The sequence below is a fragment of the Musca autumnalis genome, unplaced genomic scaffold, assembly GCF_047663935.1.
Source record: "Musca autumnalis isolate F117 unplaced genomic scaffold, ASM4766393v1 scaffold_2, whole genome shotgun sequence".
In the NCBI taxonomy this organism is placed as follows: Eukaryota; Metazoa; Arthropoda; class Insecta; order Diptera; family Muscidae; genus Musca; species Musca autumnalis.
The window spans coordinates 190,907,772-190,934,373 of NW_027411755.1; the positions used below are offsets into that span (position 1 = coordinate 190,907,772).

A 26,602-nucleotide genomic window follows, 5' to 3' on the forward strand; every position below is an offset into this window, starting at 1 on the left:
CATGTACACTAGGGTTATAACTATTTTGAAATTTTAGCAAATATCAAAAATACCACCGCATAACCGTGAAGAGTATGAAAAACTACAATAAAATACGGTGTAATTTTTCTCTCGAATTCGCCAAAGTTACAGACTGTTTTTAATGACTTTGCCTGTGAGAATCGTATTTGTTTTCTATAAATATTTATTCAAACATAGCAATTTTAAATAGAAGAAATATTAAAAGGGCCTTAGTAATTGCAGTCGGTGGAGAAAGTTTTTTCATCGAATCGACTTAAAAACGCATTTTCGTTATCAGCACAATTTTCCCCACATGGTACTGGGCTGGTATTTTTTATAACCATAATGTACACAACCAATTCCATGGGAGGATAAGAATTTATGGCATTGAGACCTGAGTAAGTACTCCAGGGTAGGACATCCATTGTTCATTTGAATTAGTCACTTACTGTCGGACAATGTCCATACGTGTTTGGCCTTGCAACTTTTATTATTATTATTTTTTTTTTTTAAATTTTGCCTTTTTAGGGCGAAAATCATTTCTAATGATTTTTGTTAATTTTCTCGTTTAGAGTTAAGCTTGATGATCTGAAATTATTTGCAAGTGAAAAAGGAAAGCCAACGACTCGAACCCACGTAGTCACCAAATTACGTTACCTGGTTTCATTGGTGGTAAAGCAAATCTTCGGACGTATCGACTATGTAATGGCTTCTCTGTCCTAGAACTTATCGTTTTTCAAATGCAAATGTGTTTTTGTACATTAACGCGGATACTTGGCCACAGAAATGTATTTTCTTCATGACAAACGCTTTTTGCGCTTACTTTGAACTTTTTATTTGACGATCTATATTTGGGTTTTTATATGACGACAAATTTTTGAGAAAACTAAAATTTAATAATCAGATTGTTTACCAAAATCTCTCCTATGGGTATGACCACAAAGAAAATTACACACCATAGTGTAAAACATTGAAACGATTCAAAATAAACTTCTTTTCAATACCCACGTAGTGGGGATGCATTTATTAAGTTTTATAACAACGATTTAACCACGCAAACATTATATTGAATGAAAAAGAAAAAAAAAAAAACATCACAGAAACCATGGCAAACTCAACACTTTGGTGGTTTGGTAAAATATTCGCAAATATACACCAAATAGAGGACGAATACCCACACACGCACACATACCACTGATGATGAAGTAACAATACCCCGGAATAACAATAGAATCAACAACAATTGTTTAAATATTAACAACAATGTGAAAAGCAATGTTTCACTGTTTGATTTTGTTGTTGTGGTAGTCAGCGCAGCGATGTTGGTGGAGTTCGTGATGATGCTATCCCGTAGAGTGTAAATAGAAGCCAGTAAAACAATACCTTTATTTTCTCTTTTTCAAATATCCCCGACATCTTTCACAGTTTCCCCAAAACACAGCACACACCAACCCCAACCAACTAACATCGACGTGATTTGTTTGAAGTGCTGTTTATTCCCACGATACGCTGAAAGATAGACAGGCACACACACACCCCCACACAGCTCCATGACACATATCTTTGCCAATATTTGCTATGGATGGGGCTTTTTTGGTTTTTGTGTGTTTTAATTAAATTAAAATTAACTCACCTTTAGCTTCATGTCGCCATGCTTAAAATGTCACCCACGTACACGAAACTCCAATCCCAGTGTGGCCACTTCCAGACCTTCACGTCCAACAACTTTTGGTTCGTAATAGCGCAGGAATGAACGATTCGCATGGTTACCGTTAATCAACCAACTTAGATGACAGATGGGTTTTGATGGTGATGATGTACAATTTACGCTTACCAGATCGCCAATTTGATAACGTGGTTTACCACCAGTAATTTGTGGTCCGGCCGCTGGTATAACTGTAAACAACAAACACGTTCGGTTGTTAGAATACATGGATACTTTGCATACACAAAATTATTTGTGAACATAGATAGAGATAAATAGATAAATGAATGTGGAAAAAGGGTTATTGGAAGTGAAGTGTAAAACAGTGTGGATGAGGAGAATGAGTAAGTACAAAAGGACATGTTTTCTTAGTATCTTATTGAGAACAGATGTTTATTTATGGGACGAGTATAATACAAAGATTTGGACTTAATATCTTCAGGGTCAGGAACACGACATACTGGAGTAGTCTATGTCTGTTTCCTGGAAAGTGCAGTGACCTCTGGTCCTATGGAGCTACGTGTAACACATCTACCCCGAATGTGGTTTAAATCCGCATGAAGTGCTGAATCTTTTCAACTGCTTAGCCAAAACTAATCACCTCTGGAAGCACCCACATTACAGGAACAAAAATTTAACCAGATACATACTTATTGTATGATATTGATCCAGATAATAACAAATTTGATAACCCTTTTTCAAAATTGGTTTCCAATAAATTGTCCATTCCCGGCCATGATATCCTCACATAAACTCTCGGATCATGTCCCTTTTATACTACAAAACAGTGAAAAACAAAAACAACAATATATGTGTTTAAGTATTAGTATAAAATTGATATAACCACTGATGATGTCGGTAAATCTGTTTGTAACCCTGTCAGTGGTTGTGTGTTTAAATGTGGTTTTATCTCATTACTGTTCCACAGAAAATTTCTATAATGGATTATGTGAACATTGAAATGGGCTCTAACATTGGACATGAATGACATGACCGAGAAAATAAAAATTAAATACCTACAATTTTTGCAATGCGGAAAGGTAATAATGACATGTTTTGGCAGCACATCCGAGTGAAATTTTGCATAAATTGGCTGATAGCTATAAGAACTCATCTCTAAGTCAATATGCTTATAATAATGATCCTTCTTATAAACATGTCCTATATCAAGTTTTTCGGGGTGTCAAATGGTCCATAAATATTAAGTCATATACTTTAAAATGTATATAACAGAGTAAATTCATCAGAGATAGAAAATCACATCACGATAGGTCACAATCGTGGTAAATTTTTGGCTTCAACAAGTAAAAACGTATCAGTCGTCTTTGCAGACAGAGATATACCCTCAGCCTATGTGAATTGAAACTATCATCTACGGACAGATCGAATGTATTTACGGTTTTTCAGAATTTGGGACATCTGAACTTGCCGACAAAACTATGGATTAGGATTAAATTTCAAAAGTGTTGCGGAAGAGGTAATTGGAGGAATGGACCGACATAGTCCATTATGAAAGTGAATCCAGCCACTACACATGGTGCCATAAGGTTTTTTACAACTTTCGGGCTATTTTCTTAGAAATTATTTACTTGCCACTAAAAAAACTTGTACCATCGTAAAGGGGGTCAGTGAATGCAAGTTGTTTCAACCAAAACCAAAGTGATTCGAGAGCAGGTCTTAAAGTGAACTTATCTGAAATTTGTATGTGGGAGGTACGCGAATTAGTGGACAAATATAGTCCATATTCGAACCTGATCTATATCTGGTAGATATATTAGGATGTGTAACGTATGGACTAAATCGGTCACTCCCTTCAAGAGTTATCGTGCGGACAATTTTTCCGAACATTTTTGAACTTTTGTGGGGGAGGAACCTGAAGAAGTGGACCGATATGGCTTACCTTCGAAATTAAACTAAGTTTGGTCAAAATATGACGAAGGCCAAATGTTGGACCGAATCGGCAGATCCGTTCTAGAGTTATCTTGCGCTCCAACAACTACACACGGTGTCATAGGGGTTTTTTAGCGACTTTCAGGCTATTTTGTCAGGAAGTATGGGCTTGCCGCTGATGAAAGTTGTACCGTCGTATAAATGTTGTTGCAAGAAAAATCAAAGCGATTCGTGAGCTGGTCCTAAACTGAACATTTTCGAACTTTTGTGGGGAAGGTGCCCGAAGTATGTGGACCATCCTGGAACGTAAACCAAGTTTAATCAAAATATTACGATACCCAAAATTTGGTTCGAATCGTTTGACCCGTTCGAGAGTTATCGTGCGCACCAGCCAGACAGACGGACGGATATTGCTAAATCGACTCCAAATTGTCTGAAACGGATTTCGTCCAAACATACTTGGGGTCTAAAACCAATATTTCGATGAGGCACATTTTGCCCGTATGAAAGTGTATATGGGCAATATTTTTGAAAATTTAACATAATTGAAGCCAAGGTTTATCCTTTAATAACCCGCGAAATGTGGTTGAATATTATACAAATTAAATGCTTTCGGATAAAATGAAATGTTTTTAGACTTGGCAAAAAATATTGGCCTTAAACGATAATTTGCGTGGAAGCTGTGGGTACATTTATGTTAAATAATGGGAAAAAACGGGTTGAAGCCAACGTGTATTTTTTTTTTTGTTTTCTCTCGATTTGTGATTAAACCACACTTTTCACGATAATCCTGTCAAAGTAAATGTAGAAGCCTACTAAATAAGGATCATCTTACTAGTGTATATCTTCTCAAAATTTGATCTGCGTCTACCATTAAATGATGCTGACATTTTGAAGCCAGATTTTAAGTGTTTTTTGAAATTTTCTTCTAATTTCGTTCCGCAAACAGGTTTTTTAAGAAATACTATATAGGATTGTAGAACTCGCGATTCTGAGTTATTTGATATATGTGTCCTGAATGTAGCCTTCACAGCTTCACAGAAATCTGCATCCAAATGCGAAAATTTTGTGCGAAAATTTTTCTAAAAATCATATTTTTCGGACCTAATTTTTTCAATTGTCATTCGACTTACTCGTACTTGGTTGCAAATTTTAGATTTTTACGTTGCGGATCTGTTAAATCTTTACTCGTGAAATTCCATCTACTAAAACGCGAGATACGAGAAATTCCAAGGTAGGAACATCACCTAAAATTGTTTTCGAAAATATCGGGCATTTTATCGCGTATTCTGGGGGCCGTTTCCACTGCAATGAAAAAACTAGTGCAGCATCTTCGTTTTTGTGGAAACAGAGATTTCAAAACTTCACTGATAAGGGAGCTACATTAATTTTATCCCAAAAATAGTGTGTGATACTACATCCACGGTTCCTGATTGATCGCCTTGAAGTAGATATATATCGATGTAGACTTTCGTGGTGACACTGAAACCGGATGCGGAACAAAATTTATTGCACCTTGCGCAAATAAGAAATGTTTTATAGGTTTTTTAAAGCTTAGATGCAGCCGATGCTACATCTAAGAGTCCAAGTTATATTTCGAATAATATTTAGAAATTTAAAGATATGATATTGCTGTTCATGAAAATCACATGCGGACAAAACGATTTTGATAATTACACGATTTACACATATTTTAATAATGCATATAAGTTAAAGCGGTTTATTTGAACTCTATTTCCCTTTAAGAAGTCTAATGATTTATTTCATCAACCCGAAAACTTTCCTCAATGGGAAACCTTCTATGTGAATATAGACAAAGCAAAATCCGCCCATTTTCTTGGGAGTTTCAAGAAAAATAAAAGAAGTACTCCTATAGAATTTTTCCAATATTTTTAACTCTAGAATGCATGTGAAAACTATTATTCCAAACCAAAATTTGTTTTTTGTAACACAGATATGTGCTTATTTTTGGCTATAATATCCTAACTACTATCCCGATGATTATAAGTTTGGTCTCAATTGATTCCCTGTGGAGTCTTTATTTAAAACTGTTATTTTTTTGACGGGTAAATGGACCTATGTTTTCAAAAAAAATCCGATTACATTTAAAATTCATTCATTTTACAAATATTATGCAATCTACTTAATGACGTCACTTCGTGATAACTTTTTAGTGACAATTGTGCTCAATAAAATAATTAGCGTTTTTATAATAATTTTTTCTTAAAAGCAGAAGTAAAACCGCGATAACATTTGTCCGCAACAACCAAAAATTTGCTTCCAATTGTTGTTCAATTGTTTGGAAATGGAATACGAAATAATTGGCAACATTTCCCATATACCCTCGTTAGCATAAATGCTGAGGTATAAAAATAACCCCTTAAAAGTGGTACTTTATGACTTTTGTTAGTTTTTTTGTATGTTTTTAGGTGAACGTCGTATTGGTTCCACGTGTGTCACTGATTAAAATTAAATTCTACCAAAATTTTCCGAAGAGGTTAACGAAAATTTACCTAAATTTTTTCTAATTTAAACTAAAGTCTTAATTTTTGTATTCTCCTTATAATATGGAGGATGTAATTAAAATTTACATATCCAAAATTAAAATAACATATCGAAATATTCAACAGAGAAAACGAAGTTCATCTGTCTGTTGAAATCAAGATACAGCTCATAATATTTCAGAGCTTTATAACTTGGTACAGGGGTATGGGTACAAAGTATTATAACAGCTACAAAACATCCCTTGCAAAAAAATCCGACAGTATAGATTCACGTTTTGGGATATACACCATATAAGGGTACTATCCGATTAAGGGTACCTCCCCTGGCTAAGTTATAGTGGTTTAAGTCTGAAAGCCCCCTCAAAAAAACTATAACTGAATTTCTCATAATTTTGAATATAATTACACTGTGCAACATTTTTGAGCCAATCGCGTGCAAACAACTTCTGTCCAGAATTTTATGAAAGTAGAGGACCAATAGGCAAAAACCATATTTGGGTTTTGATTTCTTAGATTTATGGCCTCATCTAAACATGGTTAAAGATCGAATTTTTTAAATAAATCAGGGCTGTATCTTTGAAGCCAATACGAATCTTGTTTTGACATCTGCAGCAAACTTGTAGATAAGAGCAAGAAGAAAATATTTGGAGGAATAGTGAACTCGAAAAACTGCATTTATTGCGTCAAATTTTATAATATATCTAAAAATTCTATAATTTGTGTATATTTCGCAGCGTATCTCGCAAAGTGTTAAATTCTTCTTAATGTTACCATTTGGGAAAATATTCTCTGGAATGTAATACACAACTCTTCAGAACATTACATTGTTGTAAAATGCCTCTATCACCTTGTTTATAGCAAATTTTTCAACAACAATTTGGTAAATATTTCAATAATTCATTGAAATCCCCAACATGAGAATAAACAGCCTGTGTGAACATTGTTTGAAATAAGTTTTGTAAAAGGTATGTTATGAAATACCCCTTAAACAACGTGAAATAACCATTTTAGAGTTTCAGAATGTTCTGAAGAATTAATGGTCACATCATTTGGAACATTTTTAGAATAGTTACTAGTTTCAACTCCCAAAATTTCAGAAATTATGTAAACTTTTCTATATTTTAACGAGTTTGATGCGCTAGATGCAGCTTTTTTTCTGTTTGACACATAAGTTCTACTACTTTAAGGCTACAATATTGCTGAAGACTGCAAAGCAAAATTCTTATTAGTTTCGGAGATAAAGGTGCAATCACAAGAAAAAATGCTCATTTTATGTCGGTTTAGATGAGGCCATAAAATCTAAACCCGATCTAAGAATACAAAACCCAATTAAGGTTTTTGTAGTCTCAATATGTATTTTCAGAAAATGCCCATTAGAAGTTGTTTGCATTTCCACTGTTGCACAGTGTTATTGAACAAAACAAAAAAACATTATATTTTTCAAAATTGTGAGAAATTCAGTTATAGTTTTTTTGAAGGGGTTTTCAGACTTAAATAAACAAATAATAACCTATTCTAAAGATATTATTCACCCCTTTAAAAGCAAGAAGGATCACTAGAAATCCGTTGTGAAATAAAGAAGATATGTCCGTTTAAATTTGAAAATGTAAGAAACCCAGATTTTCACTACTTTTACCGTTATAAAAAAATAAAACGAAGTGACCCTAACGAACTAAAGGCATTGTCGTTGTCCGTGGATCCCAACACGATATAATTTTGCATCAGACAATATTCAAATTGTCAAATTTTGTAGCACAATGTCATTTATCGACATTTTCCGAAAAGTTTGCAGATTCTGAAGGCCAAAACTGCCTGAAGGAGCGTTCCAATGCTTTTGCGATGTATAAGAGAGTTTTCAATTACTGTCTTGGCTACAATGTTTGTCTTTGTGTTGGATCGAAAATCTCAATGGTATATGCTGTTATATGCCAAAATATCCAAAAAACGTCAATAAAAAACTTAGAGTCAAAATCGGGAGGCTCGATTTTCGCGGTAGATATATGGTCCAGTGGACTTTTTTGCTCAGTTCAATCCCAGGAATCAGAAACGCGAAGGGCTCATAAAGGTTTTCAAATCGCGCCGGCCTAGTGGTCGTACAAGCATTGAAGATGAATCACGTAGCGGACGTCCAAAAACAGCAACAGAAATTGTAGCCAAAGTGCATGATATGGTATTAAATGATCGACGAATAAAAGTGCGTGAAATTGCTAATATCATGGCCATCTCAAATGAACGAGTCCATTTAATTTTGTATGAAGAACTACAGATGAAAAAGCTTTCTGCAAGATGGGTGCTGCATTTGTTAACAGTCGATCAAAAACGCATAAGAATGAACATTTCTCAAGCTTGTTTGGATCGTTTTAAGCGAAATAAAATGGATTTTAAGCGTCGTTTCATAACTGTTGATGAGACATGGATCCACCACTATACTCCAGAGACAAAAGAACAATCCAAACAATGGACTGAAGCTGGAGGAAGTGCCCCAAAGAAGGCAAAAACAATTCAATCGGCTGGTAAGGTTATGGCAACGGTTTTTTGGGACTTCAAAGGTATTTTATTGATTGACTTTCGGCAAAAGGGTAAAACAATAAATTCAGAGTACTATTGCAATCTTTTGGATCAATTAAATGTAAACATTCGAGAAAAACGTGTTGGCTTACAACACAAAAAAATAATTTTTCATCAAGACAACGCACCAGCGCACAAGAGTGTTTTAACAATGGCTAAAATCAACGAATTAAAGTACGAGTTGCTTGACCACCCACCTTATTCTCCTGATTTAGCTCCCAGCGACTTTTACTTGTTCCCAAATCTAAAAAAATTTCTTTGCCGGCAAGCGTTTCACCTCAAATGAATATGCAATTACAGTTGTAAACCACTATTTTGAAGACCTTGAGGAAAACTATTTTAATCAAGGGATAGAATTGCTAGAAAAGCGTTGGACTAAGTGTATTGAAGTTTCAGGAGATTATATTGAAAAATAAAAATATTTTTGAAAAATTAACTATTCTCTTTCATTGATAGGCTAAGAAGTTTTCGAACTGCCCTCGTATGTAGGGGGTTTCAAAATTTTGGTCGTATGAACCGACAAAAATGTTGATTTGGATTAAAGTTCAAAAATTTTGCGAAAAAGGTACTTAAAGGAATGGACCGACATAGACCATGGGGTGCAATAGGGAGTTTTTACACCCTACGGGCTGTTTTTCTCAAGAAGTATGAACTTGCCCCTGAAACAACTTTTACCATCGTGATTGAAGCAGCGAATGTAAGTTGCTTCAACAAAAATCAAAGTGATTCAATAGCAGGACTTAAAGTGAACTTATCCAAAATCTTGTGTGGGAGGTACGGGATGGAGTGGACAAATATAGTCCATATTCGAACCTGATCTATATCTGGTAGACATTATGAGAATGTGTAAAGTATGGACCAAATCGGTCACTCCCATCAAGAGTTATCGTGCGCACAATTTTTCCGAATATTTTTGAACTTTTGTGGGGTAGGTACCTGAAGGAGTGGACCGATATGGCTTACCTACGAACTTAAACTAAGTTTGGAAACAATATTACGAAGGCCAAATTTTTGCCGGAATCGGCATTCCCGTTCGAGAATTATCTTGCGCTTCTACCAATAAACATGGTGTCATAGGATTTGTTTTTCAAATTTCAGGCTAATTTTTCAGGAAGTATGGACTTGCCCGTAAGGAAACTTGTACCTTCGTGAATACAGTGAATACAAGATGTTACAACAAAAACCATGGCGATTCAAGAGCAGGTCCTAAACTGAACTTTTCCGAAATTTTGTGTGGAAGGTACTTGAAGGAGTTTACCGATTGAGGCCATATTGGAACCTCATCTAAGTCCGGTAGAAATTTAATAATGTGCAAAGTATGGACCAAATCGGTTACTCCCTTCAAGAGTTATCGTACGCACAAATTTTCCGAACACTTTCGAACTTTTGTGGGAGAGGTACCGGAAGGAGTGGACCGATATAATCCATTTTTGAACTTTAACTAAGTTTGGACAAAATATTACGATAGCCAAATTTTGGACCGAATCGGCAGATCCGTTCGAGAGTTATCTTGCGCTCCAACCACTACACACGGTCTCATAGGGTTTTTTTGTTACTTTCAGGCTATTTTCTCAGGAAGTATGGACTTGCCCCTAATGAAAATTACAGCGTCGTATATAGGACAGCGAATACAACTTGCGTAAACAAAAATCAAAGCGATTCGAGACCAGGTCCTAAACTGAACTTTTCCGAAATTTTGTGTGGGAGGTACCCGAAGGAGTGAACCGATTGAGTCCATATTGGAGCCACATCTAAGTTTGGTAGAAATTACACGATGTGCAAAGTATGGACCAAATCGGTTAATCCCTGCAAGAGTTATCGTGCGCACAAGTTTTGCGACAATTTTTGAACATTTGTGGGGGACGTACCTGAAGGAGTGGACCTACATATATGGCCCATCTTCGAACTTAAATCGAATATGGACAAAATATTTCGATACCCAAAATTTGAACCAAATCGATTGATCCGTTCGAGAGTTATCGTGCGCACCAGCCAGACAGACCGACAGACAGACAGACGGACGGACGTTGCTAGATCTACTCAAAATTGTCTGAAACGCATACAAGCATACTTGGGGTCTAAAACCATTATTTCGATGAGGCACATTTTTGGTCGTATCAAAGTGTAAATACCCTCTTTAGCCTAAAGGCTGAGGGTATAAAAACCACTTATATGTTATATGTTGGCATTTTCCTTGACCATAATTCTTACCTCGTGTACAAATTTGTCAGTATTAAACTAATGTGTCTACCAGGAATAAAGATCTAAGTCCATTTCACCCGCTAAAAACTATCTGATCATCATGTAAAACTGTAAGCTTGTTTTCTGCCGTAACCTCATACCTTATTTACAATTTCGCGTTGATTGGACCATGATTGCCACCTACAGAGCTGATACAAATTCGGATAAAAAATTTGTTTTGGTCCATTTCACCCCCTAAATATTTCACGACTATCTCCTTGTTATTGGTGTAAGCGATTTAATCTGATGTTATACCGATCTCCATACCAAATTTCGTGACGATCGGACCATAATTGCGGTCTGGAGTTTGCTTACAATTTATAATGGACAGACGGACACACATAGCTATATCGCTTTATCTCGCCGAGAAAGGAAAATATAACATCGGGAGTCTACGATGAACATTTCGCGGTGTTACTTGAATAAAACAAGCTTATAATACCCTTGCACAGTGGCCAATTTTACGAAAAACCTGGCCAAAACTCTAAAAAGTAATGGATTTAACGTATATTGTTCATGTTATAGATAATACTATAACTAACTATAACTAACTAACTATAATGTGAAGTCAAAATCAAATATTATGCTAAACGTATCGTATTGATGTAATATTATATCTTTTGTATCTAAATTCAACATACCAACTTCAACTGAATGCTGCTTTGTCAATATTAGTATAATTTTTGATTGTTCAATAGATAAAACGTCATTTTACTGTAAAATTTTGATATTTAAGGAAAAGTATGCCGAATGAAGTGTTAGAGTCCCTTGGCGCAGCATCCACGTCGCACAGTGTCACGACCGTGGCCAAAAATGGTAAAAACTAAAAACTTCGTTGAACAAATTTATTGATGGGGAGTGATAGAAAATATATTTATTAAGAAGAATCTGAATTTTGGTGCTGATACGTGAAGTAGTTTTTGCTATATGAGGATTTAAATCCGACAATTTTAGTTAATACGTATTTTTGTGTTTTTTTTTTTTCTAAAATTAATAAATTATATTATGCGTTAATATTTAAAATTTAAAAGTAATGGTCGCTGCAAAAAATTGTTCCTAAGTTCTCTTGGGATGTAATAAACTTAGCTACACTTTTGTTTGCATGTAAATGTTAATTGTATGGTGTTTACATTTACCCAAACATGTATTACTAGGTTTATTAATTTTCTGAAGCAAATTTTAAATTGAGTGGGAAAAAAATGTATAAAATTGTATATCGATATTTTTTGCTGTATGAGTAAAAAGTGAGTACTTCAAATATATAAAGGTCCCAGCTGTAGAGGTTTGCAGACGAATGTGTCATTTCCCTTTTTCAGCGACCACTTCATTGAGAGGATACCCCCTTTTTTAACAAATCGTTTTGCTGTGTTGGCTATAGCGCGAAAACCAATGAACCGATCATCATATATTTTTGTGGGCTTATTAAGTACCTAATAATTTTGCTTTAAAACGAGAGAATTTTAAAAATATTAATTTTTAAAAAAATTGTTTACAGCGAAAATCAAGATTCGATTTTTTACAAAAAGTTGACCGTTTTTTGACCACTAATCGTTCAAAAAAAATTTTAAAGGAAATTTCTCATATATAGAGACAAGAGTATGTTCACAAACAATATGAAGACTAAACACCAAATTTCAGTCATATCGGGTGGATATTGTGGCCACAACACTCAAAATACCGAAAATGAGGAGGCACGGTTCTATGGGGGCTATAGGAAGACGAGGGCCTATACCGACATATTTCTGGTGGAAGGTTATAAGTCCCCCAACGGAGACTTAATACCAATTTTCAGCCATTTCTGTGTGATAATCAGGCTAAAACCTCCAAAATACCGAAAATCGGGAGGTACCGTCCTATGGGGGCAATATGAAGGCGTGGACCTATGCAAACAAATTTCAAGGTGAAGGTATAATGCCCCCTACGAAGACTAAATACCAAATTTCAGCAATTTCGGTGTAATAAGAAGGCTAAAATTATCAAAATACCGATAATCGGGAGGTACCGTTGTATGGGATCTATATTAAAAAGTGGACATAAGCCCACAATTCTCTGTTGGATTGTTTGATACCTCTGCCGAAGACTAATTTTAAATTTTAAAAATATCAATTTTTAAAAAAATTTTTATCAGCGAAAATCAAGATTCGATTTTTTACATAAAAATTGACCGCTTTTTAACCACTAATCGTTCAAAAAAAAATTTTAAAGGAAATTTCTCATATATAGAGACAAGAGTATGCTCACAAACAATATGAAGACTAAACACCAAATTTCAGTCATATCGGGTGGATATTGTGGCCACAACACTCAAAATACCGAAAATGAGAAGGCACGGTTCTATGGGGGCTATATGAAGACGAGGGCCTATACCGACATATTTCTGGTGGAAGGTTATAAGTCCCCCAACGGAGACTTAATACCAATTTTCAGCCATTTCTGTGTGATAATCAGGCTAAAACCTCCAAAATACCGAAAATCGGGAGGTACCGTCCTATGGGGGCTATATGAAGGCGTGGACCTATGCAAACAAATTTCAAGGTGAAGGTATAATGCCCCCTACGAAGACTAAATACCAAATTTCAGCAATTTCGGTGTAATAATAAGGCTAAAATTATCAAAATACCGATAATCGGGAGGTACCGTTGTATGGCATCTATATTAAATAGTGGACATAAGCCCACAATTCTCTGTTGGATTGTTTGATACCTCTGCCGAAGACTAACCACAAAATTTGAATACTTTTGGTTGGTCATTGTGTCTAAAACATTCAAAATACCGAAAATCGGGAGGTACGGTTCTATGGGGGCTATATCAAAACGTGGACCGTGTCCTGAAGATTGTAAGTCAATAATAGGTACGTGTACCAAAATTGATGCACCTACGACAACTCCTTCTATTTTTGGCCACAGTTAATATGAACTCGCAACATTGTGCGTCGGTGGCAAAGCCGCCCCTCCCAAGGGGCATTCTGAAAATTCTCAAATATTATATTTTAAAAACAAAAAAATTATAAACATTTATATACCATAGAAACATATAGCCAAGATATGCTTATATTTTTTTCCAAAAATAATATTTGAAACAACTTTAACGGTGTTAATACTAGAACATTTTGAACAAAAACGTGGCAAACCCTCCCCATGTTACCATACAGCTAAATATGTTTCCCAGCTTGCTTCGCATATTGATTTTTATATTCAAAGCAGAACATTTCGATGTGGGCACTTCTTTATGTTGAGTGAATAGAACTAATATATTAATTCCTCAAACCATGGAATTACTCCTTTAAAAGTAACAGCTGTTAAAATCCTCTTTTTAAATTCTGGAACTTTTCCAGCCAGACAAATTTCAAATTAGTTGCATTGCCACAAATAAATTTTAAACATAACACTACAATGTGTATGGAGAAGATGATGGTGATCTAGCCATAAATCTATGGTAATCAATAAACATTAAACATATAAATACACACACAGATACATATCATTATGCAACAACCGATGCTGATTATGTGCAGATATGTGGCAGTTATAAGGTTTCACAGATACTGATTGGGCCCTCATTCCCAAAACCACATGTGTTAGGTTTAGCATACCAATCTCAATAAATTTTTTGTGCATTATTTTCCACTCATATCACATTCCCCTAATGATTATAATAACTATCAATAACGTGGATGTTGTTTTTGTTGCTGCTGTTATTTCTGTCATTATCGTTGTTGGCTATTCAACAAATACTGTCGTTCTTGTTGTTGTTGTAGCTTTTGAATAACCCACAAAAGTGTTGAGGGGGAAAATAACATATTAGTGGTAATCAATATGTTTTAGAATATTACATCCTAATTTAAACTCTTTGCCATGTATAATAAACAACATATTTGTTTTTTGCTTTCTATGGTACAATGTTAATGTGCAGTTTTGCACACACGTAAACATACACACATTCTCAACCATACAATTACAAGGGTTTGTTTATAAATATTTAATATGATTATTTATATTTATAGGCAACCATTCTATGCTGAACTAGATTTCCATACTAACATAACACGTACATACTAACATAAAATATGTATGTTTGTACGCAGCTAGGCATAGAGATGGACGCATTATGGTCAATTGATTATATGAGTGGTTGTTCCGATGACATTAACCAACACTTGATGGTTTATAGGTTGTTATGGTCGGTAGTGGTCTGTCTCTATAGTCTATTCTCCCCAGAGGTTTGAGTACTGCATACCGCCACCAACGAGAGAGATTGTAGAAAATTAATTTTAATTAAATATACATTTTGTTGCCAACCACAAATGTATTATAAAATTATCCATTAAAATGAACAAAACACGTACGTAACATTATGACCAGATGATGTACTTTCTAAACTTGGCACACATCACAATGTCCGCAAATATTTTGAATATGTATCTACATATTTATTATAATGTAGTTACAAACACATAATTATGTACATGCATTTGTAAGTACATTTTCTATGTGTACGTGTCAAGTGTCTGGCGATAATACAAAATACTATTTGTATTCATTAGTAATTTTACAATAGAATTATACATTAATACCGGGTGTTGCACATTCCATAAATCAATAATGGGTGGCAATTGGAAGGTAGACATGCATGCACATAAGGAAACATAACTTAATCTTCTTCTTAGTATATACGGTAACATGGGGCGGCTGTGCCAATGGGGCGGCTTTGCCACCGCAGATTTTCTTGAAAACTACAAATGCTACAAAAAACCCGTTAAAATTAAAATTGTGAGTTTAGGGAAGATCTATCATATCCCAAAAACTGGCATTTGTATCAAAGATATGATTGAGGTAGCAAGCAGTTTTGTGTTTTTCAGGGTATTGCGAAAAAAGTTCATGGAAGGTATATTTTGTTATATCTTGTTTGCCTTTGGTGATAACCAAAATACATTTTATACTGTTAAAAGACAACTTCTAAAGAATAGAAATCCTAATAATTTGTATTAAAAAAAATAATTATAAATGCCAAAATTATTCATATTATGAAATATGTTGGGAGTGAGGCGCCTATGCCAGGATGGGGCTGGGGTGGGTTAATGTGAGAAATTTGTCGGGTTTAACTTATATTGTTTATGTTATAGATATACCGCACTATAATGTGAAGTCAAAATTAAATATTATGCTAAACGTATCGTATATTTTGTATCTAAATTCAACATACCAACTTCAATTGAATGCTGGGGTCTGTTTCTTTTTGTAAATTTTAGTATAATTTTTGATTATTTAATAGATAAAACGTCCCTTTATTGTTAAATTTTGATATTTAAGGAAGAAGTATGGTAAATGAAGTTATAGAGAACCTTGGCGTAGGCATCCACGTCGGTGGGGCGGCTTTTCCACTTTTTAGACATTTTGTAAATTCTCAAAAATTATATTTTAAAAACAAAATTATAAAAATTTATTTGATATATAACTTATAGCCACCCGAGGGTATTTGTCAGTTCTCCTACCGGGCACGTCCCCACCGGATAGGGGGAGGCGGATGACCGTACTAATTTGTTCTAGATCTAGAGAATTCATTTGTGATTAAACCTGTTCCTGAACGGATTAGTACGATCACCTGCCTCAGGGAAATTTATTTTCCCCGCGGACAAAAAACTGGCTATGGGGGTGTTCCCCTAAAACAAAAAACACAATATGAAGAAAGTTGGACAAAGTGAAAAAGTTACGGTGCAGGGCCTAATAAACCCAGTACTGGCGGGTGATGTTGATCTGCCCACGAGTCACACCCAGTCGTCATCATGCGATCGTGAGCAAATCTCTCCCACAGGTGTGGGTGCCTTGGCACCTGTGGTCGAAGGTAATGCGACAAGCACACAGCCTAAGGGCAGATACAGGGAGGAAGAGACTGATAAGCTAAGGGGAAGTTCATGCTCGACCCAGCCTTCAGATACAGGTAGCGACTCAGACTCCAAATCCGATAGCGAAAGCAAAAATAATGTAACCGTCATGGAAATCCCAGAAAAGGAGGAGGTCCACAAGATGGTAGACGAAGTGAGCGACAGCATTGCAAAGCTCACAACACACAAGAAGCAGCGGTCTGGTGCCCAACGACGCAAGTGCAGGAAGCAACGGGCAAGCAAAAAGGCTATATCGCAGGATGCTCCCACAGGGATCATGAACACTCCCTCCTCCACTTCTTCGGAAGCGGCGAAGAGGATCAGATCCCCCGAAGAGCAGAACACTGTAAGGCCGACGAAGAAGAAAAAGAGCTCCACATCCCCAAACGTCTCGAGTGCACCGCGTCAAGTACCACGCAAAGGAGACTGTTCCGAGAATCCTTTGGCAGAGGGCGACAAAGTCAACTCGAACGTGAAGAGGGTGTGCCCAGCCGCGGAATCGACTGCAGTGCCTGGGGATTCTGCGAAGAAATCCCGGACCCGGCAGAAGAGGAAGAGGGCTGCGGAGACTGGTAGAGAGCCGCCATCTTACGCCAAGGTAGCCAAGAAACGCTATAGGGACGAACTCTGCTATGCAGTGATCGATACCAATAGAGGTTCCGGAAAGCTACCCAAAGACCATCTTCCAGCAATTGAGGAAATGGTCAACAATAAGATATTGGATCACATAATGATTGGAGGTGATCCAATTCAAATTATCAGCAGCGGGGTCAAAGGGGACGTGATGGTGTTCCAATTTGCCCAGCATGCAAACGTTGCCGCCCTCAAGGATATTATCAGCAGCATAATACCTCCATGGGAAAACGGCAAACTAAAGTTGGTGAGGAAAGACCAAATTCCTCAACTAACAAAAACCTCAGTATTCGTCAGAAGTTTGAAGTCTTTGGTCGTCAAAACAACGTCTTGGACGTGAAGAGATGGGAGGTCTTCCACAGGGAGGAGCAGGAGGACGGAACTCTCCTTGTGGTCGGAATTGACCATCTCTCCATGGCTAGTCTGACAAAGACTAAGGGCAGGGCTTTCTACATCTCCAACGCTGTCCGCTTCAAAGCAGGAAAGGCGGTAATCGGCGAAAGCGAGGAAGCCAAACAAAATAGCGAAGAGGTTTTACCTCCCAGCAACAATGAAAAGGGAGTCGATGCCGTAATCACCGACTCTCAAGAAGCCCGTTTACTGGAGGACCAATGATTGAGGTCATCCAGATAAACCTCCATCGGAGCGAGACGGCAACCATGGCCCTGATGGAGAAAATCAATACAGGTAAAATCCATATTGGCTTGATCCAGGAACCTTGGACTATTAAGAACAAGGTCTCTGGACTAAACCATATAAACTACCAACTGTTTTATGCAAATACGGGGTCTCGACCGAGAACCTGTATAATATGTCACAAAAACTTAAGTTTTCTTTTCTCTCCAGAGTTGTCAACATCGGACGCAACTGTGCTGAAGCTGGGGAATGGCAATATATACCTTGCGTCAGTATATTTACCGTTCGACTCGCCGACACTACCACCTACGACGGAGCTGCAGCGGTTGGTGAGGAAAGCAAAACAAACAGGTAACGAAGTACTAGTAGGTAGCGATGCAAACTCACACCACATTGCGTGGGGTAGTACTAATACTAACAAAAGGGGCCAAGCCCTTTTAGATATCTTGAATACAAACGACGTAATAACCAATAACATAGGTAATAAAGCCACCTTTGTTAACAAGATTAGGGAAGAGGTATTAGATATAACAATATGTTCCGAAAATCTTATAAACGAAGTGCAGAATTGGAGGGTCTCGGAAGAGCAATCCTTCTCGGATCATCGTTATATAAGATTTGAACTAACACGGCCACCGCCGAAACCTATAAGTTTCCGAAATAAATCCAAAACCAATTGGATAAAATTTGGGAAACTAATAAAAGATAGGCTAGGGCACGATAGATATGAATGCCTAAGCACGGAAGATATAGACAGAAATGTCAACATTATAACGGAGGTCTTAGTAAAGTCATTCGAAGAAAGTTGGCCCCTTCGAGAGAGGAAATCTGCCTACGAAAAACCCTGGATGACAAGAGAAATTCGTAACAAAGGCAAAGAGGTCCGAAGGCTTTACAACAGAGCTCGACGAAAGAAATTAGCTGTATTCTGGGACAACTATCACACAAAACTTAAAGAATACAACAAAATGACTAGAACAGGTAGACAGCGTAAATGATGTATCCAAAATAAAAAAGTTTCTATCGAAAACCCATACACAAACCGAGATCATGGTGAATGGTATGGGAAATAAGATGGAAACAATCGAGGACACGCTGGGGCTTTTGATGAATACACATTTACCGCCGAACACTGCGACGCACGCAGGGGTGCCGGTAATGAGGGAATGTGTTACTTGCGTATACCCCTAAAGCCTGGCAGGAGGCGAGGATAGTATTTATCCCCAAACCTGGGAAGGCAAGTTACGCAATTCCTAAGCCTTATCGTCCGATAAGCCTAACATCCTTGCTGCTTAAAACCATGGAACGAATAGTCGACACCATGATTAAGAGCAAGATTCCAAACGATATGCTTAAATACAAACAACATGCATACGTTAAAGGTAGATCAGTGGAAACCGCATTACATGAGGTTGTACACCACATCGAGAGAACCTTCGACAGGAAGATGTGTACACTAGCGGTATGCATTGATATCGAGGGTGCTTTCAACAACGTCAGCACCGAAACCCTTATCCAATCCTTAGATAAGTTTCAGGTGAATCGGGCCCTTAGGGACTGGATAAGCCACATGCTAAGGAATAGATGGATAAGCTGCGGGCTACTTGACGTAAAAATAAAGGACAAAGTTGGTCAGGGTACGCCACAGGGGGGGATTTTATCCCCACTCCTATGGGTCACTACCATAAATAGCCTATTAAGGACTTTAACCGATGAGGGATTTGACCCAGTCTGTTATGCAGACGACGTTATAATACTTCTGAGGGGTAAGAATCCAAACTTGCTATGCAGAAGAGCTGAATCAGCCCTAAAACTAGCGTACAACTGGGCTAGACCAAGAGGTCTTAATGTAAACCCGGAAAAAAAACGGAAATATGTCTGTTTACTAGGAAAACAAAACTGGGACACTTTGAAGAACCAGTTTTCCTAAACAAGACAATCAATATTTCCAATAAAGTCAAATATCTGGGAGTAATTCTGGATAGCAAACTTAAATGGAAAGACCATATTCAAGAAAGAGCCAATAAAGCTCATAGATGTTGGCCAACCTGTAGGAGGGCTATAGGCGCCAAGTGGGGTCTTAATCCTAAGATGACACACTGGCTATACAAAAGCGTAGTTAGACCTATTCTAACATACGCTTCAGTAGTCTGGTGGACAGCTATGGATAAAAAGTGTAATATTAAAATACTACAGAAAGTCCAATGAATGTGCTGTCTAAGTGTAAGCGGCGCAATGAGGACAACATCAACGAGGGCATTAGAAACTATTCTATATATATACCCGAATAGCTGTCGCAGCTATTCGACTTAAAGCGATGGACGAGTGGATCAGTAAGGACCACGTAACATACCATCAAAACATTCTACAGGTAACAACGGGAGAGTCAATGGATAACATTGTATCGGACCGTATACTTGAAACATTTGTAGCTGCCTAATGCGAGGCATTAATTCCAGACAGAGACTCGTGGATCGGCGGAAATCTAGCATAAATGCCGACTGGAAACTCTTGTTATACATACGGCTCAATGCTAGGTGGGGGAACGGGACTGGGTCTCTTTATTGAAGAACCAGAGACCGAAATATCTCTTCGTTTGCCGGATAACAATACGGTCCATCAAGCGGAGATCCGAGCGATCACAGAGTGTCTGAACTGGCTTAATGCCAACACGAGGCCAACTACTGTAAACGTCCTTACGGACAGTAAAACTGCAATCAAAGCAATAACATCCAAGACAGTAAAATCACAAACTGTCTTGGATTGTATAAATTCGATCAACAGCTATACTCAGCATGGCACGGTGCGTATAATATGGGTACCGAGACATGCGGGGAATAGAGGTGATGAGATAGCAAATTCTCTGGCAAAAAAGGGAAGGGAATTAGCAACAGTAAACTTGGCGAACGCAAAGCCACTAAATGCGTCCGATTTCGGACTAATTTTGGTAAAAAAACCCATATTACTCGCGAATCTCTATAATTTATGACACGCATTTGCGCACATATCATAATCGCGTATAAAGGATTCCATTTATTTAAAAGTGTTAAAGAAAATCGCGGTTTAATACGCCGATTTGTCAAAATAAATTTTTGCCGATTTTCGTATTTCCAAGGTAACTATATCCGCGGTTTTAGTGGATATATTCGATCGCGGAAGGTCTCATTAGATCCGTCGCGTAAAAAAACTAAATTCACGCGGGGTACAAAGGAAATTAAATGGCACTTGTAAATTTTAAACGCAAAAAATAGTTTTTTTTTTAAAAAACAGGCATAAAATATTGGCCTTTAGACCAAACCCGTTCGAAGGTATTGATATGGTTACGAAGTTTTTCGGCAAATCACACACGCGACCCGAACGCAAAGTAAGAGAGCAAATGTTTTGATTTTTTTACTTCAGTCTTGTACTGAATGTCATGCAAGCAGGTTGATGCCGCTTTATTTGTTTTTTTTTTTTTTTTGGGTACACTGAAAAGATTTTGCAGTTGTACAGCAAATATGTGGAGGGAAGAATTTGAAAATGATTTTTTGTTTTGTATTAATATTTTTAATGACGCAAAATGCCTCGTCTGCAATGCAACAATAAAAATGTATATAAACAAAGGAGAGGATTCGAAATGCGGTATATGTATCTGTTTGCTTTGATGAAAGCACTGATATAAGGGACACCAGTCAAATGCTAATTTATATTAGAACCGTAGACAATTTGTTCAATGCATTTGAAGAAATTTTAAAGTTGAAATCGCTATCATTAATTAACTGTTAGCAATCGCAGTTTTAAAAAAGAAACTGAAGTGGATACTTTTGACTGTGATTCACTGTATATTATTTTTAATTTTAGTCATACAAAGCGAACGCGCCAACAATATATTTTTTCTATTTGAAAATTTTGCCTTTTTAGGCGAAGATCACTTTTAGTATTATTTTTTTTTTTAATTTATTAATTGAGCTTTTTTATGATCTATAATGCAAATGAAAAAGGAAAGCCGACGATTCGAACCCACACACCCACCACTATGTTTGGCTCTGAACGCTAACACGCCGTGACAACTTTTTTCCTGTGTTTTTCATTTCATACTCAATATGAAAATCATCACCCTGTTCTGTTCTGTCAGTGTAATTTTACCCACACATAAACAATTTAAGCGCTCGCTCTTCTTGGTCGGCTATGCTTTAGACTCCAATTACTAGGATGCTGTAAGGAGCACACTCATGAAATATGCATTAAACGACGTAAAATCACGAGATCTATAATCCTATTATGAGTTTTGAATATTATCTTGTTGCGCGTCCGAATTATTAAAAAAAAACCCCGAAATTCCGGCTTCAAAATGTCAGCATCAATTTTAGCTGGATGCAGTGGATATATCAAAAAATTATACCCTAGTATCATATTGCCCATGAAGTATTCTTTGAGTCTTTCTTTGGGCATATGTCCATAAATTGTAAGGTTAAGCCAGCAATCGGAAGGGGCATAAAAAAACTTGTTGGGTTCAGCCCATTTTTACCTATTTTTCTACATTGATGCCAACACAGCTTCCACGTAAATTAATTTTAATGGACGACCTTATATGATTCCTCCTAAAACACTTAATTTTAAAGAATTTCTATCATACTATATAGAATATGTTAACAGTTCGCGAATTCTGAATGTGTGAAACTCGGATTCATCGATTGTAAAACATTTTTGGTTTTTGCCATATACCCTTTCTAACCTAAAGTATAGGTTATAAAAATTGTAAAGATAGGTAGACACTTTGATATGGCCCCGTAGGTGGCACCTTTCACCTGGCTGAATTTATTTATTTATGGTGGGGGGTAAAAAAAATTCTTCCCGCCGAACTTATCTTACTTATATTTTACTTGTTTTTTTTTTTCAAGAAGAACTAAGGATAAAGGCCCAAATGCTCCTCTCTTCTGTGTTACTCCAACTGACACCAAGTTTTGCGTTTATATTCAAACGACTTATTTAGCAGGGCAACAGGCAAGGGCTGAAATATACCAAGAATCGTTCGTGATCGTCTTTAATTCGTCAAAGTCCTGAATTTATCTTTTTAGCCAAGTTTTTACTTCAACAACACCTGAAGTTCGTTAACATTGAAGTTTGATAGCATAAAATCTGTTTGATCGCCCTTTTTCAACCCTAGGTCCGCAAGGTTACAGCTTTGGCTAAAGAACTAGAGCATTCAAATCAACTAGTTACATACTTTGAATGGTATTACGATCAAAATCTTGCTTCATCGAAATAATGGTTTTAGACCACAAATATGTTTTGACTTAATCTGTTTGTGTGAGTTTTTATACCCTATAGCACAATGTGGAAAAGGGTATTATAAGTTTGTATTGGTAAAAATTCATGTAACACCGCGAAATATTCGTCGGAGACCCCCAATGTGGTATACCATTCTTCATATCTCGACGAGATAAAGCGATTTTGAGATGTGTGTCCGTCCGTCAGTCCGTCCGTCCATTATAAATTGTAAACACGCTCCAAGCCGCAATTATGGACCGATCGTCACGAAATTTTGTATGGAGGTCGGGTTCAGATCAGAATAGATCCCTATTCTTATTGGTGATGATCGTGAAATATTTAGCTTGTGAAATGGACCAAAAACATAATATTTATCTAATTTTGTAGCGGGTCTGTAGGTCTCAATAATAGTCCGATCAACGCGTAATTTTAAATAAGGTAAGAGTATATCACAAAGAAGAAGCTGGCAATTTGAGATGGCGATCGGATAATATTTAGAGGGTTAAATGGACCAAAACTTTTGTGTGAAAATTGTGAAAAATTTTAATATACAGCTTATATCTTAATTCCTGGAAGTGACATTTCGGACAAATGAGATATACTTGAAAGTGGAACGCTTGACCTTTCAATTGATGCCAATTATGTTGGTGTGCATGATTAGATAACAGAGTTACAGCCTAATATATCCCGTTATTTGTTTGTAGTGTAATAATAAACTCGCTAGAAGTCGCAATTATACATCAATAGTCACGAAATTTTGCACCGATGATCAATTTTGAATGATGATCTGATATTCTTTAGCGGGTGAAATGGACCATTACTTTTGTATGAAAAATATAAAAAGAATTTTATTTTTGGTCGATATTTTAATTCCTTGAGGAATATATATTTCGCAAAGTAGCCTACATATGGAAAAAAACTACTGACCTTTCCTCTGATGTAAATTGCAATAAAGTGTTTGCTAGATAACGGGCCTACTGCCTAATATATAATGGGTTCTGTCCCTCCAAAAGTTTATGTAACACCACGAAATATTCGTCCTAGACCCCTTATTTGGTATGCCAAAATTCATATTTAGTGATTTAGTGATGTGTGTCCGTCCATTAAAAATTGTAAACAAGCTTTTAAGGCCGCAATTATGGACCGATTGTAAAAAATTTTTTAAGGAGATTGGGTTCGGTCCAGAATAGAAATGATTAGTTTTTGGTGATGATCGTGAAATGTTCACGGGATGAAATGGACCAAAAACAAAATTTTAACCAATTTTGTAGCGGCTCTGTAGGTCAAAATAATAACCCGCAAAATTTAAACAAAGTTTGAGTTTATGATGAAGAAGAAGCGTACAAACCAACGTGAAGATCAGATAATACTTAGCGGGTTAATGGACTGAAACTTTTGTGTGAAATTGGTAAAAATGTCAATAAGGTAGCGGTTAAACAACGTAAGTAGTAGTACTACATAAGTGGGTTTCATTACATTTTAGTTTGTGTGAACTAAATTTTCCTTTCCTGCTACAAAAATGTCTTTGTCATGCTAGATAACTTTTTGGTTTTGGTCATAAGTATTATACATTACATCCCTGGTATTTGATAATTAAATTTTCACAATCATTGAAAAGAAATTCCGTGGAGAGCGTTTGTCCAGGGATAGTGGTATAGGGTATCCCATGGTCGGCTCCGTCCGACTTTAGACTTTTCTTACTTGTTTTTTACACAATTTGGATTTGACTTAGCCCTGTCCGTTCTCCCGGTCTGGAATAAAACTTTGGGTACCTCCCAAAAAAAATCAAGTTAACGCAGAAGTTCAGTTTAAGGACATGTCTTGTATTCTCACGGCCCCCATTACGACACACTATGTCCCAAATCCATTTTTTTTTTGCCAAAAGTAGTTCTATGTATTTTTTGTACTCGTATTGATACTTGTTTCTATTTTATTCCCAACCAACGGATCCACTTCTGAAAAATTTTAGCAACCTGGTGTATAAGATCCTAAAATTGCATCAAACAGTAGTCATTCGGATTTGATGATAAGATAAAGATTACCTCAATGATAAAATGGACTTACTTTAAATAGCCGTACGGAAGTTTTCAATCATGGATCGTCACCACGACCGCACTGTGACTTTGCTGTGTGAACACACACAATCTCAAATATGATGAGTTTCAATGTTACTCACACCACCGATAATCTTCTTTGTTTTAGCAATAAATTAAGGAGCACAATGTTTATCGAGAGTGGGATGGAAAGCCTCGTGTGTGTGACCAACACAAACAGAGCGGTTGCATTTGTAGTGTTTGCTAAGCCATATTTTGAATGGCTGAAATACTCCGAAAAATTCTCCGAAATTACGCTGCGGTGTATTTTTGCTTCCGGTAAAAATGTGATGTTGTGCATGTGATTCGAAGCCTGATATTCAGTGTTCAAGGCTGGTATGTACCACAGCAATACGGTGGCACCCATCCACTCCCCAAACGTTACCTTGAAACCATGATAATTCCTGGGTGACTTCATGTGAAAGCCGACTAGAATCATATCATAGAACAATCACCCCATTCCTTTCCTTTATATTATTCACTAAGTTAAAGATTTTGTTGTTCTTCAGCAGAAGCAACACCTTTGTTCTTCTTATTCAATCGTTTTAATTTGGCTTAAAAGTCACAACCTCACCCCGTCAACCTCCTCAAACGCCGAACAACAAAACATGTAACTTTTCATGTTTGTGTTAATTGTTATTGCATTCACAAGAGTAAATATATTGCCAACACACGAAACATTAAACACGGAGGTGTAAAGCGAACACCAAACATAGCGAGCATAGAACTTTCAAAGCCCTATCACAAATAGGGATTGCGTGTGGCATACCTTGATTGATGTGTTGCGCATGCAACATTGTTGCTGTCCATCCACCAACCAGCTAGCTAGGTATTCAACCAAAATCAAAAATAAGAGCCAGACATGTCCAAAATTGAAAACGACGCATTTGTTCTATTTATTTGTGTTCGTCACAGCAAGTTTGGGTCAACCATGTGTAAAATAATGTTCCCATACTTTGGCATATCACAATTTGACAATATCAGTAGGGTCAAGATAGAAATTATGTTTGTTATTTTAGTGGCGGTGATGCAGGTGAAGACAGATATTTTGTTGAGCGGGGAAAAGTAAGCATTTTTTCGTTAGAGCAATGGCATGAGTTGCAAGTTCGCCCTTGTAGCTTCCGAAAGGAAATTAGTTATGCACTGAAAGGAGTAACCGATTTGATCCATACTTTTCCCATCGTGAAATGTGTACCAGACT

General features: G+C 36.8%; 1 protein-coding gene across 2 annotated transcripts in view; it reads right to left on the reverse strand.

Moving 5' to 3' along the window:
* beat-IIIb (beaten path IIIb) overlaps positions 1–26,602 on the reverse strand; it is a 338,924-nt gene that overhangs the window by 17,806 nt on the left and 294,516 nt on the right. For both annotated transcript variants that reach the window (XM_073970402.1, XM_073970403.1), the window contains one exon: positions 1,634–1,896. In XM_073970402.1, the coding sequence (XP_073826503.1) occupies positions 1,664–1,896 (233 nt within the window). In that variant the 3' untranslated portion in view covers positions 1,634–1,663. The remainder of the gene's footprint in view (positions 1–1,633; positions 1,897–26,602) is intronic.